The following is a 17,519-nucleotide window of genomic DNA, read 5'->3' on the forward strand; positions in this document are numbered from 1 at the left end:
CAACTATCCCAAACAATGATATTTATCCATAATCCATTGAATGACCAAAAATCACCAACCCCACCTCTTGGGAATATGGGCGTTGTGTTCTTAAAATTACTTCCTGCTGTCTGGGGGCAAATGCATTTTTAGGCAATCCTGAAAAGAAAAATTTTGGGTTAATTGTCAAATCCTGGAAGAGGTAGCTGTATCATTTGTTGTTCGGTCTCTGCATAATGGGAAAATGCAGGGCTTGTCTCAAGTCCTTAATTGAGTAGTCTGTGAATCTGGATCATCTCAGCTAGCCATATCTTGAAATTGTCCTGAGCAGTTTGTAGTCCAAAGCCAATCTTTGAGTGGTGTTTGTCAGCTCAGTGGTATTATCATCATCCTGATTAAATTGTTGTTGTGTGGTCCCATCATCTTTTTTGGAGACTTCAAAGTTGTTGTTAGGCGTGGTCATGGTTCACTGCAGAAAACTGATAAGAGACTCAAACCCAAAGTCATGTACAGGATGCTGGATGAAGCCTTTTTTCTAGAATTAGTTTGTACTTATATGACCATTAATATGTGACAAAAGTTTTAAAAGTATATATATATATGTGTGTGTGTGTGTGTGTGTGTGTGTGTATAATTTTGATATAAAATTCATACCTTAAGAAAAGTTTTAAAGAGTCAAAAGAAAACCAAAGAATTATGAGATTAGTGGCAATAGAATAGTCCCTTAATTTTGATTTTCTTCTGTCCCATGTCAGGTGGCTCTTCTGACATGAAACAGATTTTGGATTTTCCTTTTTACAAGCATGCTTGGGTTTAGAGAAGAAGAGAGCCATACTCCAACTCCAAAGCCAGCTTTAATTTTTAATTGAGCTGGGACTACATGAAGACCATTTGCATTATGTGTCTGTAGAGAAGAGCAGAAGCAAACATTTAGAAAGACTTATGAAATTGTACCCTGTTAGATATGTGATATACCAATAGACCAATTTACTCTTTTTCTTGGGACATTTTTTCTGGGTGACTTGTCCTTTTTCTTCATATTTCTTATTTGTCCAGTGTTCTTCAGTTCCTTAGCCTTCATTCTCCTGAAAGACAAAAACAAAGACCTTCCCTAACCCTAACTTTGGGGAGATTCTTTTTTGGCAAGTTATAGCTGATCAAATGAAAAGCATTGGTTAGTGGTATAAGTTAGTTTAAATTGAATGGTCATGCTGGTTGATGAAATATCATCTCTTCTAATTAGAAGTCTCTCTTGTTCAAATTGAACTTTTATCAATTTTGATGGTATCCATAGCTTTTCTTCCCCTGTAGAAACAAAATCTCATCCCCTGTGTAATACATATCTGTTTTCCATTCTGAGGTCAGCACATCCTTAAAGTATATAGGCTGATTTAATTCTGTAGTTTTTTCTATTATCCAGTATCTTCCTGCAGCTGTTGTTCCTTTCTCATTAGCACTGAGAAAATTCAAAGTTAATAGAGCATTATGTAATCTCTTTCTGGGGGCTTTTGTTACTCCTTTCTGTTTATTTAGCATATCATTTAGAGTTTGAGTTGATCTTCCTATGACTCCTTGTCCTGTAAGATTGTGTGGTATACCTGTAGTATGCTTTATTTTGTAATAAGCAAGAAAATATTTCATTTTACCAGAGACATATGCTGGAACATTGTCAGTTTTAATTTTTGCAGGTATTCCCATGATGGTCATAACTTCTAGCAAATGAGTGATTACAGAATCAGCTTTTTCAGAACTCAGAGCAGTTGCCCATTGAAATCCTGAATAGGTATCTATGGTGTGGTGTACATATTTCAATTTTCCAAATTCTGCAAAGTGAAACACATCCATCTGCTAGATTTTATTCCTCTGAGTACCCTTTGGGTCACATCTTCCTGGTAGTGGAATATAAAAAGAACAAGTAGGACATTTCCATATGATTTCCTTGGCTTGTTGCCAGGTTATGGAAAAATCCTTTTTTTAAAACCTTTACTCTTGACATGTTTTTTTTTTTTTTTTAATGAAATTCTGAGGCTTCTAGCACATTTCTTTATCAATCTCATCATTACCTTTTGCTTGAGGACCTGGCAGACTCATATGGGATCAGATGTGAGTTATATATAAGGGATGCTTCCTATTCCTGATTATTTTTGTAATTGAATAAATAATGAAGTTAATTCTGACTCATCAAGGATAAATTCAGCAGTTTCAATATGTGAGACCATTCTTCAGCATACTGAGAGTCAGTAACTATGTTGAGAGTTTCCGAAAAATCCATTAATACCATCAGAATGGCATATAATTCCAATTTTTGGACAGAATTATAAGGACTTTGAACCACTTTATTTAAATTTTCTGATTTGTAACCTGACTTTCCCTTTTGGTTTGCATCTGTATAAAATGTAAGGAATCCAGATATTGGTGTTTCCTGTACAATTTGAGGCAGGATCCAATCAGCTCTCTTTATAATTTCAATTCTATTGCTTTTGGGCTGTTTTCTGTTAATCTCTCCCAAAAACTTACTGTAAGGTCTTTGCCAAGGTTCACTTACTGTCCATAATTTGTCAATTTCATCATTAGTTAAAGGTGTGACAATTTCTGCTGGGTCTATTCCTGCTAATTGACAAAGTCTCAGTTTTCCTTTTAAAATCTACTCAGATCTTTTCCACATAAGTTTTTAATTTTTTACTCTGTTTATTTGGTAGGAATATCCATCCCAATATAATATCTTCCCTCTGCATTAAAATTCTTGTAGAAGAATGCTTAGAGGGTAAAATAACCAAAATTCAATCAAGCTTTGGATCCACACAATCCACATGTACATTCTCTCTCAGATTCAGGTGATAATTTTCTTGGACTATTAAAGTCCTTGTCACCCTCTAAGGTTTTGAACAAATTACTGAGTTCATCATTTTTGCACCAATAGTGGTTTGTAGATTGGAAATGTTTCCTAATAATCTTTGAAAGTTGTTAAGTGTCCATAATCCAGCTCTCCTTATTTGCACCTTTTGGGGTCTAATTTTTTGTAGACCTATTTTATATCCCAAATAATTAATAGAATCTCCTCTTTGTATCTTTTCAGGAGCAATTAGTAATCCTCAGCAAGGCAAATTTTTATTTACTTCTTCAAATATTGTTTCTAAAATATCTACATTTGAATTAGCTAGTAAAATGTCATCCATGTTGGTAAACTGTAGACTGAGGAAATTGTTTACGTATTACTTCCAATGGAAGGGTGTGTGACACCACTGCCTGACCTCTATCAAGTGGCTAGCGCTGTCCTTTGATCCTCTGGCAAGTTTATTAGGGTACACAATGTATCTCCACATTTCCCTCTTTTTATCTGCAATAATAAATACTTACTTTTATTTTGTGTGTCTGGGTGCTTTGTCTCATGCATGTAAGTATACCATGTACCTGCAGTGCTGACCAAATGGTGTTGGACCCCTAGGACTGGAGTTGCAGAGGCTTGTGAGCTGCTGTGTAGGTGCTGGGAACTGAACTCAGGTCCTCTGCAAGAGTAGTAAGTGCTCTTAACCTACAGCTAAGAAGGCAGTAGAACTGTGAGTTGAGACTGAAAGGCGGAGTTAATTGAGAGACAGCATTCAAGGGCATCCGAGAGGGGAGTCGGTGCTGCATGAGCTCTGAAGAAACTATTCTACTTATTCTAGTAGAAGATACTAGGACTGAAATAGGGAATGGCAATCTGGTGAGACGGATGTGACAAGTGAAAGAGAGGCTATGACTTAAGTATGCACAAGGTCAGTAACAATATATGTCTAAAACAATGGAGCCATTCATAAAAATTAGGAGATCAGGGTTAAAGGTTGATTTTGACATAAAATAATATAGTTCTCCCTTTCAGCAAATCCTTACCATTTATATTTGAGTTATTCTGATATTTAAACAGTATATTTGCTAAGAGTTCTCTTTAATTACAAAGACATGGTGATTAAAAAAAAACTTTGTTTTAGAATCTTATAGTGTATGTGTGTAGTATGTGGGCATGCCATATGGTGTTCAGAGGACAGCTTGGTGGCAGTCTCTTCTCTCTTGCCACCTGGTTGGATCTGGGGATCCTTAGGCCTGAGTGTAAACTAAAAACTATGCCTGTCTTAATGAAGAATGCAATCATCAAGTTGGTAAAAGTACAACAATATACTGCAGACTTTGCTTGTTACAGAAACGAAGTGTGAACTTAGGAGAGCTGTGGCTTAAACAGCTGTTCCTTCGTTCTGTAGTCGATAGTCAACTATAATTCACTTCTCCTGCTTAAAGTAAGTGAGCTTGATTTAGGGGGAAGGGGGGGAAGAAAAGCTGCTTTAGAATTGTTCAGATGGCTTTAACAGAGATGATTTAGTCATGATATCTTTCCCTCCCCATGTTCCACCAGACAGCAGAAAAGGTCTGAAAATTACAGGCTCGACCTAAAAATTTTCACTGTCACATGACCTGTACCAGAAACAGTTTTTTTTTTTATTGTACATGTTATTTTCACAATGAATAGTCTCCCTTTGTACTAAATTTTGAAGTAATATCATTATGCATCCTATGTAATTATTTGGGCTACTTATAACTAGTTTCCTCTTTTTATGTGGAATATATATTCTAAGATGCCCATTGGGTGCTGGAGGAGGATGCAGGGGGAACACTGGACCAAACCCTCTATACACTGTGTTTCCTTATTGAAGTCTTTTACGAATGTCCCTTTCTTCTTCACTAAGCACTATGCTTTGTGGCCCTAACTTCTACAGTTTGAGAAGGAACTCCTTTCAGCAGTGCCGTGGATAGATAGATCTGTTTTGTTGTCAATCTCTGCAACCTCAGCTTGTGGATATTTTTATTCCCTTATTAAGTCATTACCTGTCACCTTTTAACTTAAAGCACTCTAGAGCATCCTTCCAGCATAACTGCATCATCAACATCACTGTTTTCTGTAGGGGCCGTTTCAGTTAGGGAGGGTTGCTGGAGCAGAAGTGGCGCAGCGCCTCAGGTGGATCTGATGGACGTCATGGCTGCTCACTAATGATCAGCAGGAAGTAGGAACACAGGATACTGAAGAGATGATTCATCCTCTGCAATGGGGTGGGATGCCAGAAATTTCATTGCACTACTCAAATTGATTTACATCTTAAGCTTATCACTTATTTCTGAATGTTTTCATTTAGTATTTTCTAACTGCTGTTACCTTTTGTAATGGAAAGTGTGGGAAGCAAACTGGGGGCCTACTGTATCTAGCAGTCAATTTACTGTTACTGTAATGAAGACAAATTTTATACATAAAAGAGGCTTATGTAGCTCGTAGTTCAGGATGCTCAAAGTCAAGTGCTCAGGTGCTGGGGGCACTGTTTCTGCCTGCAGAAAAGGTGGATAGACAGCATCATGGTGGGAATACAGAGAGACTGCAGTTCACAGTCTCTTTAGAAAGCCTGAGTCCAGTTGACCTGGGGTCCTCCTAGTAGGCCCAGTCCCCAGCAACTGCACACTGTTTTCCAACGCTGGAGCTGTGAATTCTTGGGGGCAGGGTGCAAAACAGGTCTAAACACTAGCAGATAGATGGTTTAGGGTTGTGAACTTCAAGTCGTGATTTTCTGGCCTCTGATAAACTAAATCAGGACATTGCTGGATTAAGCAACATTAAGATTTTTATCCTGGAGATAGTTGGGAAGGGGAGGACGATTCTGATACTAATATGATAAGGTGGCTGTTCCAAGGAGAAACAACATTTTACACATTCACAGGAGCACAAACCCTTCATTCACAATCTGTTTTTCAGGTCTGCTGTTACTAAGAACAAAGTGCCTGAGTTTATACATCATCAGAAAAGACAGTAACTGCTTCTTCTTTTGCCATACAATGCAGAAAAGTGTTTACAAATGGCAGAGTCTTCCATGTTAGCTCAGAAAAGTCCTTACACACTTCAGGGTCTTCCACAGTAGATCAGAAAAATCCTTGCAAACTGTGAGGTCTTCCAAGTTGGATTTGCAAAATACACAAAAAGGAATCCAGACAGGTAAATAAAAAACTAGTGGTTTAATTATCTTAGTACATTTTGAATCAGCATATTCACCTTGACAGAAAAAGTAATATTAAAAGAGTGAAGGAATGTTTGAAATCCAGGTTATGATTTTGTCACTGAGAAAAAATTTTAAAATAATAACTGTAAGTTATAAAAGTCAATTGTTCAGTAGAAAATACTCCTGGAACACAATAAAGTATCCTAGAAAACTTTCTGCTTTACAACAGAGTAGAGAAAGTGACTATGATTTAGTGTTTTGCTCTGTACTCCATAGCTGCAAAAATAAATATGAGTCTTTAAAAATTGTATTTCCAACCCAATACCAAATGGTTGTCCCTGAAAATATTCATATGAGCAACATTATACAGACTGGGCAGGTTGTATTAGTGATTTGTGTATAAATATGTATCACTAAATATAACATTATTGAATGTAATAGCAATGAATGAAGAAAGAGGCCATGAATTTGAAGGATGGCAAAGAGGGCTGGGAGGGAGAAAAGGGAAGGGGGAAATGATATAAAAATAGTATAATCTCAAAAATAAAAGAAAAACTGTTGATGACATTATGGTAGGCACATGTTCTTTATTCTTTTTTAGGCACAACAATATCACATTTGTCTTCCTACATCAATACATGTAGCGCTAAGTACCTTTATTTTTTTAAAGGAAAAAAGATGTTATTTAACATACTACAAAGAGAGCAGTGGGTAAGGCAGTAACAGAAAAACCACCTGCCCAGAGCTAAATAAAAATCTTAATAAAGATAATCTTGATAATATTATATTATATAGTTCTAGTAGAATTTGTTTAATCAATGGGATTAAAATGTTCTTAAAGCTGATATAATTTATTTTACCAGACACTGCTATAGTTGCTTAAAAAAATAAATACTGTTTATATATAGTAAGATCTTCGTTTTAAAAGTGTTATTGCATTTATTTATTTAGTGTGTGTGTGTGTGTGTGTGTGTGTGTGTGTGTGTGTGTGTGTGTGATTATGATGCTCATGTGGAGGTCAGAGGACAGCTTGGAGTCAGCTCTCTCCTTTTCCACATGGTCCTGGGGCTTGATCTCAGGTCAGGATGGTGGTATTGCTTTGGCTTTATACTAGAACCTTTGTGGTAGAATGGATGGGACAAGAATGTGTACATTTACATTTCTGTATCACTAAATTGCTTTTTATATAATGGTATAGGCTTTTAACTGCCAGCATTGTAAGGTTTATCAAACTTCAATAAAATAAAACAAAACCTATATGTTTGTAATGGATAACAGAATTTCTTGCTTTGATAATCTTAAAATTATTCAGATAATTTATAAAGCAGTGATAATCATGATATCTCTCTTTCCCCTACTCTTTACAGAGCAAACTATTCATGGAAGGATTTAGAAGCTTAAAAGAAGGAGAGCCAGTGGAATTTACATTTAAAAAATCCCCCAAAGGCCTTGAGTCAATACGGGTAACAGGACCAGGTGGGAGCCCCTGCTTAGGAAGCGAAAGAAGACCCAAAGGGAAGGCCCTGCAGAAGAGAAAACCAAAAGGAGACAGGTAACTGTGCGGCTGACTTGTGAGTGTGTTGTATTTGGGAAATATTTGTAAAAGTTTCGTACCGTTTTGTTTATGGATTTTATGGAGTCTAGCCGAAAGAAAATGGCATCACTGTAGCTGAAGAGACTGGGTCAAGACAGTCTTGTCCTGTAGTTTGGACTCTCTTCAGAGTGCTGAGGCCCAGTTAGCATGAAGTGTGGGATAGTGCTATGATTACCATTCCCCAGCCTGTTGGAAGACCAGAGGAGGAGCTCAGATTCTCTGAGAAGAAATGCCTCTCTCTGTGTACAGTTTTCTGATTCACCACATGCTTTTTCCAATGAGAGTATGCTTACTCCTTTGTCTGTTTTTAAAATGACAACTCACACTTTGAAAATTCAAACATTAAAAAACTGGGAAAGTCACTTGAAATCCCAAATGCAGGCAGAAGTCATAAACTATATACTGTTGGTTTTTTTGTTGTTGTTGTTGTTTTTAAACCACATTAATGGTTTAAATTTGTCATTAATTAATAGCTACATACATTCTCACTATATGAATCTGCCAAAATTTACAAGTAATGCTGTTAGGGCTATTGAGTCTGTTTTCTGTGCTTTGAAATCAGCACCATTGTATCAATTCTTATGTGTACATTTTTGAAATATTGTCTGATTATATCCTTAGAATAAATATTTACTATTGAAAATCTGACCAAAGATTATGTTCTGAAAGTTTTTGGAACCTGGTTCTAAACTGCTGTCCAGAATAACTAGAGCAGAAAATACAACAAAAGTGAGATAGTTTTCTGAATATTATTTAGTCTTTTCTGATTACACAGCTACAGACCTCAGTGGGTTTTGTCTTTTGTAACATTTGACTGCAACAGTATAAACTTTGATTATAAAAGAAAAATGGAACATCATTAGAATGAGTTTAAAAAGCAACATAATCTCATAATCTAATTTTCCTCTTTATGCCAGTTGGCTTTCTGTTGCTATGACAAAATACTCGAGAAAATTAACTTTAAAAAGGAGAAATTATTTTGCTCACTTCATGGCTGTTGGAGAGGAGAGAGAGTTGGCAAAGCCCTCAAAGGTCCATCCTCAGTAATCTGTTTTTGCCAACTAAGACCCGTCTTCTCAAGTCCAGTTTCCTGTTAAGCCATGAACCCATTGATGTCATTAAAGTGAACCACTTCCCAAAGGCCCTACTTCTGAACACCGCTGCCCAGGGGCCACGCCTTTAGCATCAGCTCTTCAGAGCATTTAGATCTAATTTGTAACATTCCTTAAAGAACCTTCTGACAGCTGTTACTTTAGTTAATTTGAAGAAGCAAGGGTAGAAGCTGAGAAATCAATAAGGGATGCTTTTCCTGTATACCAGAAAGAGATGGTGGTGGTGTGGATTGGGGTGGTAGACATAGAAGTGGTGAGCGAAATTCCTATATGTTTTGAAGGTGGAGACGACAGGATTTACTGATGGATCAGATGTGGACTGTGAGAGAAGAAGAGTCCAGGATGATTCCAAGGTTTGTTTGGCCTGGGCAACAAAAAAGATGGAGGGACCAGTTGCCAAGCTGTGAAAAATTGCAGAAGGAGCAACACATGGACAGCTTGGCTTGGGGCATGATGAATATGCAGGAGGGTTACGGATTAAGTGGAAAGGTACATGAGTTCTAGGGCTGAAAGTAAGAGTTCAGCAGTACCAAGTGGAATGATATTTTTACCCATAGTAGACAGAGGAACGAGCCCTGGGTCATGCTAGCACGGAGAAGGAGGAGTGACAGAGAGTGGGAGGCCATCTAGAAGGGTTTTGACTGTTGAGAGATGCTGATGATAATGATCATGATGACCACCGAGACACCAGCTGCTTAGCAACACAGAAGTGACAGCTGGACATGACAAGAACAGCTCTGTAGACTGGTGGGATCGAAAGCTTGTGTGTCTTGTTCAGCAGAAAAGGACAGGACAGGAAGCAGAAGCAGCAAATGCAGTATGGGGGCATTTTCTAAAGGTTACAAAATAACAGAATGGGTACTTATTGACGGAGGTGGTTTAATAGAGAAGGAGGAGTCAGCCTGCAGAAGAGAGGAGGCCATGGCTGCAGTGAAATTGAAAGCACAGCTCTGAGGTCTGACTATAATTGTGGGTGGTTTACTCTTAGCCTACATGAAGATGGAGTTAGATGATGAACAGTATCTAAAAAATGATAGGGGCCTGCCAGACAGGTGTAGAAGCTGGCTGGGAGGTGTTGCTAGGATGGAAATTTGAGTGCTGAAGTCAATAACAGCTCTATAGATTATAAATCCTGGAGAGGAAACCAATGGCTCTGACATAGAAATAAATGACAATTTTAAAGTGTGATGAGAAGTGGATTACTTACAGTCTTAAGGCATCTCCTCCAACAAAATGCTTACTAATTACAAAAGTAAATACATAGAGAAGTCTGTCCCATAACATCTTGGTTACATGGTCAAAGATAAAAATTATCAGTAATGGGAATACTTAAAGCCTGTGGCATCCGATGACAGAATACTGCACAACATGACTGCCATGACAGCTTTGCTGAAAATGAATAACCTCAGTCTAACTCTAACGGACTAGCACACAAATACAGACTACAATCTAGATTCACCCCAGTGTTCCAAAACTCACACCTCTCATTCTTCTAGTGCCTTTGGGTGTAAAGGTAGACAGAAGAATGTGGTTAGATTGAAGTGTCAAAAGACTTCGCGCAGGACCCCAAGCGTACAAGCAGTGCAAGCGGGAGGAAAGCACACGAGATTTGCACTGGTGTGAGCCGCTTTTGAACCTAGAGTTTGCAAAACTGAAAATAGGGCTGGGGCTATGGGTTCATGGGGAAGCCCTTGCCTCGTTATGTGCAAGGCCTTGGTCTTAATGCTGGATAGTTAAAAAGTGACAATAGGTAATTGATTTGGTTTACTGAAGCTTGAAAAAGGCAGACTTCCAGTTAATTCTTTTTAAGAGAACAATTAACACTGGTACATTTCTGTTTGTTTTGCTTGTTTGGAATATTGATTTTATTTTATTTATCAAACTGTCATAACAATTTATATTTTTATGCGCAGTTCTGTGAATGCTCACACGCATACATTGCTCCTCTCACCATTATGATTTACTCAGAACAACTGGTTACACTCGACAAACAGCTGCTCACCGCCTTACACAGCTACCCGCTCCTGTCTGTATAACCTTGACGACCAGTAATGTGTGCTTTCATATTCTGACAGGTTTTGTCTTTGTGGGTGGCATATGAACAGATTTGTTTCATAACCTTTTGAAATTTTCTATTTTTCTTCTATCATCATGCTTTTGAAATTTATCTGCAATGTTGAATGTGTCAGTAGTTCATTCTTTTATATTGTTGGGTAATATTCCATTATTAGGCTATAACAGTGTCTATCTAATTCATCTGTTGAGGGATTTGGGTATTTTCCAGTTGTGGCAGTTATGAACAGAATCTACACAGACCGAGTGTGAGTTTGTATGCACGTCAGTCTGGGGTTTGGAGTGGAACGCCTGTAATGTACTGTGGCTGTGGTCCGTGCTCACCTTGGGTATGCAGAGGAGTCGCATTCTTCTGTAATTCTGTCAGCAGTGTGCACACCACCCGCTATGCGTGTTTGCCAGTAATTGATGTTTTCAACTGAACATAAGCTTAGCTACCCTGTATATGTGGTGGCTATGGTTGTAATTAGGGTGTATTGTTGTGGTTATGGCTGCTGATGCCGAGCATTGATCAAGGCATTTTGATGCTGCTGACTTTATCCTCTGGCGAACTGGTTGTCTTTGCCTTTTAAAAAAAAAAAAAAAAAAAAACTGAGATGTTTATTTTCTTCTTGTTACTCTGAGAGCTTTTAATATACATTATGATACAGGACATTTGCCAGATAAACTTTTTCTAAATATTTTCTTTCATTCTATAGTCTGTTTTCCTCTCTTGTAGTGTAAAAGTTTTTTATTTTGATGAGGACAGTTTAACTAACCTTTGCTCAATGTCATGTTTAAGAATCCTTTGCTGCCAGGCGGTGGTGGCGCATGCCTTTAATCCCAGCACTCAGAGGAAGAGCCAGGTGGATCTCTGTGAGTTTAAGGCCAGCCTGGTCTACAGGCACCAAAACTACATGGAGAAACCCTGTCTCGAAAAAAACAAAACAAAAAAACCTTTGCTTAAAAGGTGGACATGGTGGTCTCCCTCTCTAAAATCAGCACGTGGGAGGCAGACAAGTGATCTCTGAATTTTAGGCCAGCCTGGTCTACAGAGAAAGTTCCAGGACAGCCAGAGCGACATAGAAAAATCCTGTCTCAAAAAACAAAATAAAAAAGAGAATTCTTATTATAGTTAGATGTTTTGCATTTACTTAATGATCCAATTAGAGTTGGCTTTGTATTTAGTTTAACATTTGGGTTGATTTATTTTCATTTGTGAATCATATGAACTGTTTAAATACTGTCTGTTGAAATGAAGAATGTTCATTCTGTATGGTTAAATCTTCCACATTAGAAAAGATTTCTTACAATTTCAGATGAAATAATTTTGTATTTAGTGTTTAGTTTGTTTTATGCTCATCTTTGGAAGAGTAAGGAGACAAAACCCCTTGTAGTTTTCCTCATTATAAAATGAAGGTGGCTAATGAAAAATTGGAGACTTTATGGTTTTTTTCTTAAAGCCTAGTCTTGGTACCTTTCTCTAAAGAACACAGTTTACTATGAAAACAAGAAGTCAATTTTAACAGTTAAATTTGTAGTAGACTAATAAAATGATAATTTTGACTGCTATCATATTTACATGAATTAATATTATCAAATTACATTATGGAATTAACTTCCATTATGAAATTTTAGTTTATACTAAATGTAGTATATTTACATTTATGTCTGGAATGACTAACCAGACTTGCAGTGAGACTAATGGTCTAGAAATCTTTGTGCAGATGAAATGACTTGATGCTAAATAATTAGTAAATGAAATACGTGTAACTTTTCAGAACATTTGTAGTGAATTCACATACAGGAGATGGATCTGTGGGTATACTATCTGCTGGTTTAGGACTTCTCTGTTTGCAGTTTCTCTTTTTCCTCTGTAGCTCTGTTTCCACCCAGTGGAGTGACTGTTGTCTTTGTCCTCCTTAACCTCCCATCTCCTGACCCACCGCACACTGGATGATAATGGAAGCCTTTTCTAACAGCCGTGCCTTGAATTCATAAAAAATAATTTAGATTTTTAAAAGCAACTGAGAGAATATTCCAGTGCTTCCAATTATTTTGGTGCAATTTTTAATTTTTTAATCCATATCAGCATATTAGTACCTTTTTTCATCTTCTATATAACTTAAAGTAGTATTTTGTTTCTAAAGAATATTAATTGCAAAGGGTTTTTTTTTTAAAGTGGAAATTCAGGGAATTCCTTTATTTTGTACAATTAAATGGTTTTTATTTACACTGATTCTGAGTTTGGCATTCCTGGTAGTCCAGTATTAAAATGACACATTGTGATATGCTGTCTTTATGGTCAAAAAAGACCAGGGTGAGTATAAATAGAATCTAATTATATGGTATCTGGTTTAAACTCAACTCAGAGTTTGACACACACACACACAAACACAGGACCCTGGTTTTTACATGAGATGTATGATAGTTATTTTTTACAAAACTGTAATTTTGTGGGCTCAAATTATTTTAAATTTGTAAGAAAGTTTTAGAAGAGATTCAGGGTTAGAAAAATTGGCAGACATTGCTTAATGAAGAATTGTATGTTTTATTTATCCCATGGAAAATATTTGCATCATGCCCTTGTTCACCCTTAGAACAGGAGAGCTACAAATTGGGTACTGGTAGGTCTTCCCTTACCCCGGAAATCTGGTGGTGTGTCTTTTGAAATCTTAATAGCATTCCTGAGAATAATAAGGCATGCTTAGACTTTGTTGTTTTACTTTAAGAAGTCCGTAAGTGGTATTATTTTCAGGTTTACTATATCTCAGAACTTATTTCCAAAAGAAAATTAAAATGCTATTTAGGTGCCAGAGGTATTTGAAAAGATGTAAATCGACAAATTCCAATAAATAACTGTTTCACCCTGATACTTGTGTGATTAGATTTAGGAATTTGCTGTTTAGTAGGTTCCTATTGTGGCAGAGAAATCTTTCAGGCATGAATTGATAGGCCAGAGCCTTTGAGGTCTGTCTGTCCTGACCTGTGACCCCTATTCTTACAAGATCAACATCTGAGGGCAGGAGATTAAGGCAGTTTAAAGATTGGAATGGTAAATGGAATGGAAAAATTAGCCAGCACATTTTGGGCGCAGAGCATCAAAGTCATCACACAACTTGCTTATTTTAAACCTGGCTTAGGGCTGTAACAAGCTCACTTTACCATGTCTGTTGGATTCAGAAAAAAAGTTTAACTTTAGGGTACTGTTATATCATTAATACATTTTAATTGTATGATATAGATTACATTCATATAGCTTAACCCAAAATATCAGGAAATGCAAAATAATTTGTCTCAGTGTCATTACATTTTAATCTGTGAACCAGTTTGGATACTTATTTATTTTGGAAAAACATTTCCTAATATTTACAATGAAATACTTATTAATAATGTTGAATAAAATGCAGATGCTTCTATTGTCTCATAATTTGAAGTGACCAAACTATAGCACTAGGTATACATTGTTGAATTGCAAGAAAAGTAGAATTCTTAAAAGGTGAAGATGGAAAACAGAAGAAAAGCATTGACCAGTGGACACAGTTGAATCTTTCCTTCTGCTTTGTCTTTTCCAGACTTCGCTGGTTAAAGTTGTACATCCCGCTTCTTAAAGCAGTCTTTCCTAAGCTTTCTAGTTACATGCTTTTCATGCAGAAACTCCAGAATTTAGACGAGTAGGCATGCCTCTCCCGGTCCCATGTTGGCCCTTCGTTGGAAGCGCCACACAGCACTCACTCCGCTGCGCACTGTGTCCTGGGTCGCTGTCAGTTTGCAGCCTTACTTTCGAACAACTGTGAGGACTACAGCTCTCCGGAGAACTGATTGTTGCGTCTAAGTTTTTGTTAATTTATGTAGGTAGCACCTAAGGAAGTTAGTGAAACCAACAGTTTACCCAAGCCCCTCCCTCCCTCCTTCTCCTCCCCCCCCCCCCCCCCCCCCGCTTTTAAAAATTCTGCCCCTCCCCCTTTTTCCGTATTATAGACCTAATTTTGGGGTGGTTTTCCTAGTCCTTTCTTCTTGTGATTATTTGGCCAGAGGTCTTTTAATGAGGCAATTATAGTTGTTTCCTCCATTCACATTATCTTAGCAGATGCCTTCCCTGCTGTGACCTGTGCTCAGAGCAAGCAGACAATGTGGCATTCTCATCACCCGCTGCCAGACACTGGGTGGGACTGGGCTTCATCATGGTGTTGCGAGGGTCTCCCTAGATGCATAACACGAATGGTTGGATGCCAAGTGGCAAGTAAACGAATTTTAGGTTCATTTTCTGATCATTGTTTATTTGAAGTGTCATAAATACATGTGTCTTAAGGGAAAAAATTGGAAGCAACTCTGATTGCAAGTATAATATGGACTGCATGATTTCAGGGTAAAGTTCTAGTGAGAGATGGAAATTTTAAACTGTGAGATCCTTGCAAAAAAGGAAATCTAGTTAGCTTCTAATATTAATTATGTACTTTTTACCACTTGGATGATAACCTACTCCCACCGGACCAGCCTTACATGTTTTTAAAATTGCATTATGACATTGTTTAAATGTTTTAAATTTAATTATAAATTCTTATATACCCTATTTCATCATTGTGTTCAGTTTGTTCCTGTGAGGACAGAATATAAAGTATGGCCAAGTTTAATATTAATTAACAAAGTTTCCATATTTATGCTCTTAAGTCCCTCCACTGAAATAGTAGTCTTATATTTTAACTTCTAGAAACACAAGGGAATAACTAAAGCTCCATTAATGAGAGACAAAGCTAGTTCTCTCCTCATGAAACTGAAGTCCTCTCAAAGATTCTCCCTCATTTATACTAGAACTTAACATTTTCAGTTTAAATAGATTAAGAACATGAACTACTCTCAAAGAAAATGTTATTTTTGTTGCTATTATAAGATAATTTTAAATTAATAACATATAACATAAAACAAAATATCTTCATATACTTCTCCGAAATAGTAATTAGATAAAACAGACTGCCCTTTTGTAAAATCAGATTTATGATTAGTAAATTTCCACATAATTCCTTATTTTAGAAAAATGCATTTTTACATGTCAGATTTTTTAAATTATTGGTACTTTGAGGGCTAGGCAGAAAGCCTAGTCAGTAGAGCCCTCGTCCTGTAAACCTGAGGACTTGAGTTTGAGTCCCAGAACCAACCTACAGAATTATGTGTGGCTGTGTGCTCAAAATTCCAGAGAGTTACAGACAGGCAAAGAAATCCCTAGGACTCACTAGCCAGCTGGTGGCCTGGCCTCCTTGGGGAGTCCCAGACTAGTGAGAGACGCCTGAAGACACGGGAGGGCTGCAGAGTTGAGGCCACGCAGGCCTAGTGCTCGAGTGTGATCTCTGCAACTTCAGTAAAAGCCAGATGCTGTGTGGTCTGTAATCCCTGCACCTGGGAGGCAGAGACAGGAGAATAGCGGAGCTGGTCGTCCTGGAGTGCAGAGTATGGCAGCAGAAGCAGGAGAGACCCTGACTCAACAGGATACCAGGTGAAAACCAGCTCTGCAAGTTGTCTCTGGGGCATTACCATGGCTCCGTGAGTGACCTTGTGCATGAACACCAAGATTTGTTGTTTTCCACCTCTTCTCTGTGAAACGGTGCTGTTGGGTTAGTTTTCTGTACGGACAGATCTGACAGCCTGAGTTTGAGTCCCAGAACCACATGGTAGAAGGAGAAAACCTAATCCCGCAAAGTTGTCCTCTGACCTCCACACATGTGCTGTGGCAAACATGCTTATCTGATGGCCTCAACACACATTCCTGTCTTTCCACACTTGCACATGAATACAGATGCATGTGTAAACTGTTGGTGCAGTTCATGTGAGCAAAGAACAAATGTTAAATCTGAAAAGAAATCCAAGAGAGAAAAAAATGTTCTTTTGATTATCTTAAGTCTCAAAAAAGTCAAGGAAGAGTTGAAGAATATTCATTTTGAAGTGCTTTGTTAAGTCTTCACTGGTTGTTACTTTAAACTGGTAAGGGGAAAATCAGACATCTCCCTTGCTTTTAAGAACAAAAGACCCTCATTAGGGTATAAAAAAATGCTTAGAATTGGGGGCTGTGGAGAAGGCTCAGTGGGTAGGGTTGGATCTGTAGACCCCACATGATACTTGCACAGTAGAGCTCCAGTACTCCTAGAGTGAGACAGAGAGGTGAGGACTTGAGAATCCTCAGGAGCCTGTAGGATAGCTAGCCTGGGCACTACCATTTTAAGCAAGGTGGAAGGCAGGGGCTGACAAGAGAGGTTGTCCTCTGTGGCACATGTACACACACACATACACACAGCTCAGGATCTCTAAAAATGAGAAAAAAGTCTTTGTATAAGTTCTCTAAAAATGTAGTCATTGCAACATTTGTAACCTGCTTTTTCTTCTTCACAACTGGAAATCCACAGAAATTGAAGTCTGTTTTCTGAGAATATTATACTGAGGAAAGTTGAATTAAATAGCCATATTTATGAAAGATTGTTCCATTATGAATTCAACACACAAATTGAACTAAGAACATCTTAATATAAGAAATTTAAGGGAATATTCCATATCCCAAGAACTTTCTATTAGAATTCTTACTTTCTTTAAAATAAAAATGTTCATTCAGGGTCCTGGGGCATAGCTCAGGGGTCAATTAATGTGTAGCAGGCGAGAGGTCCTGGATTCAGTTAGTAGCCCTAGGAAAATGGTCCACTTTGCAATTGGAATTCAAACTGTACCTAAAAAAGTGCATCTGATAGAACTGAGGGACTTTATGAAGAAAGTGATGAAGGTACATTA

The 17,519-nt window shown here is 37.6% G+C and overlaps 1 protein-coding gene across 5 annotated transcripts in view; it reads left to right on the forward strand.

Annotated features, from left to right (window-relative positions):
• Lin28b (lin-28 RNA binding posttranscriptional regulator B) overlaps positions 1-17,519 on the forward strand; it is a 106,674-nt gene that overhangs the window by 54,128 nt on the left and 35,027 nt on the right. For all 5 annotated transcript variants that reach the window (XR_013044962.1, XR_013044963.1, XR_013044964.1 and 2 more), the window contains exons 3-4: positions 7,358-7,542; positions 8,978-9,049. Coding sequence is in view for 2 of the 5 variants with exons in the window: in XM_016002305.3 (XP_015857791.2) it covers positions 7,358-7,542; positions 8,978-9,049 (257 nt within the window). In the remaining 3 variants the exon portion in view is untranslated. The remainder of the gene's footprint in view (positions 1-7,357; positions 7,543-8,977; positions 9,050-17,519) is intronic.

Source organism: Peromyscus maniculatus, chromosome 16, assembly GCF_049852395.1.
Source record: "Peromyscus maniculatus bairdii isolate BWxNUB_F1_BW_parent chromosome 16, HU_Pman_BW_mat_3.1, whole genome shotgun sequence".
In the NCBI taxonomy this organism is placed as follows: domain Eukaryota; kingdom Metazoa; phylum Chordata; class Mammalia; order Rodentia; family Cricetidae; genus Peromyscus; species Peromyscus maniculatus.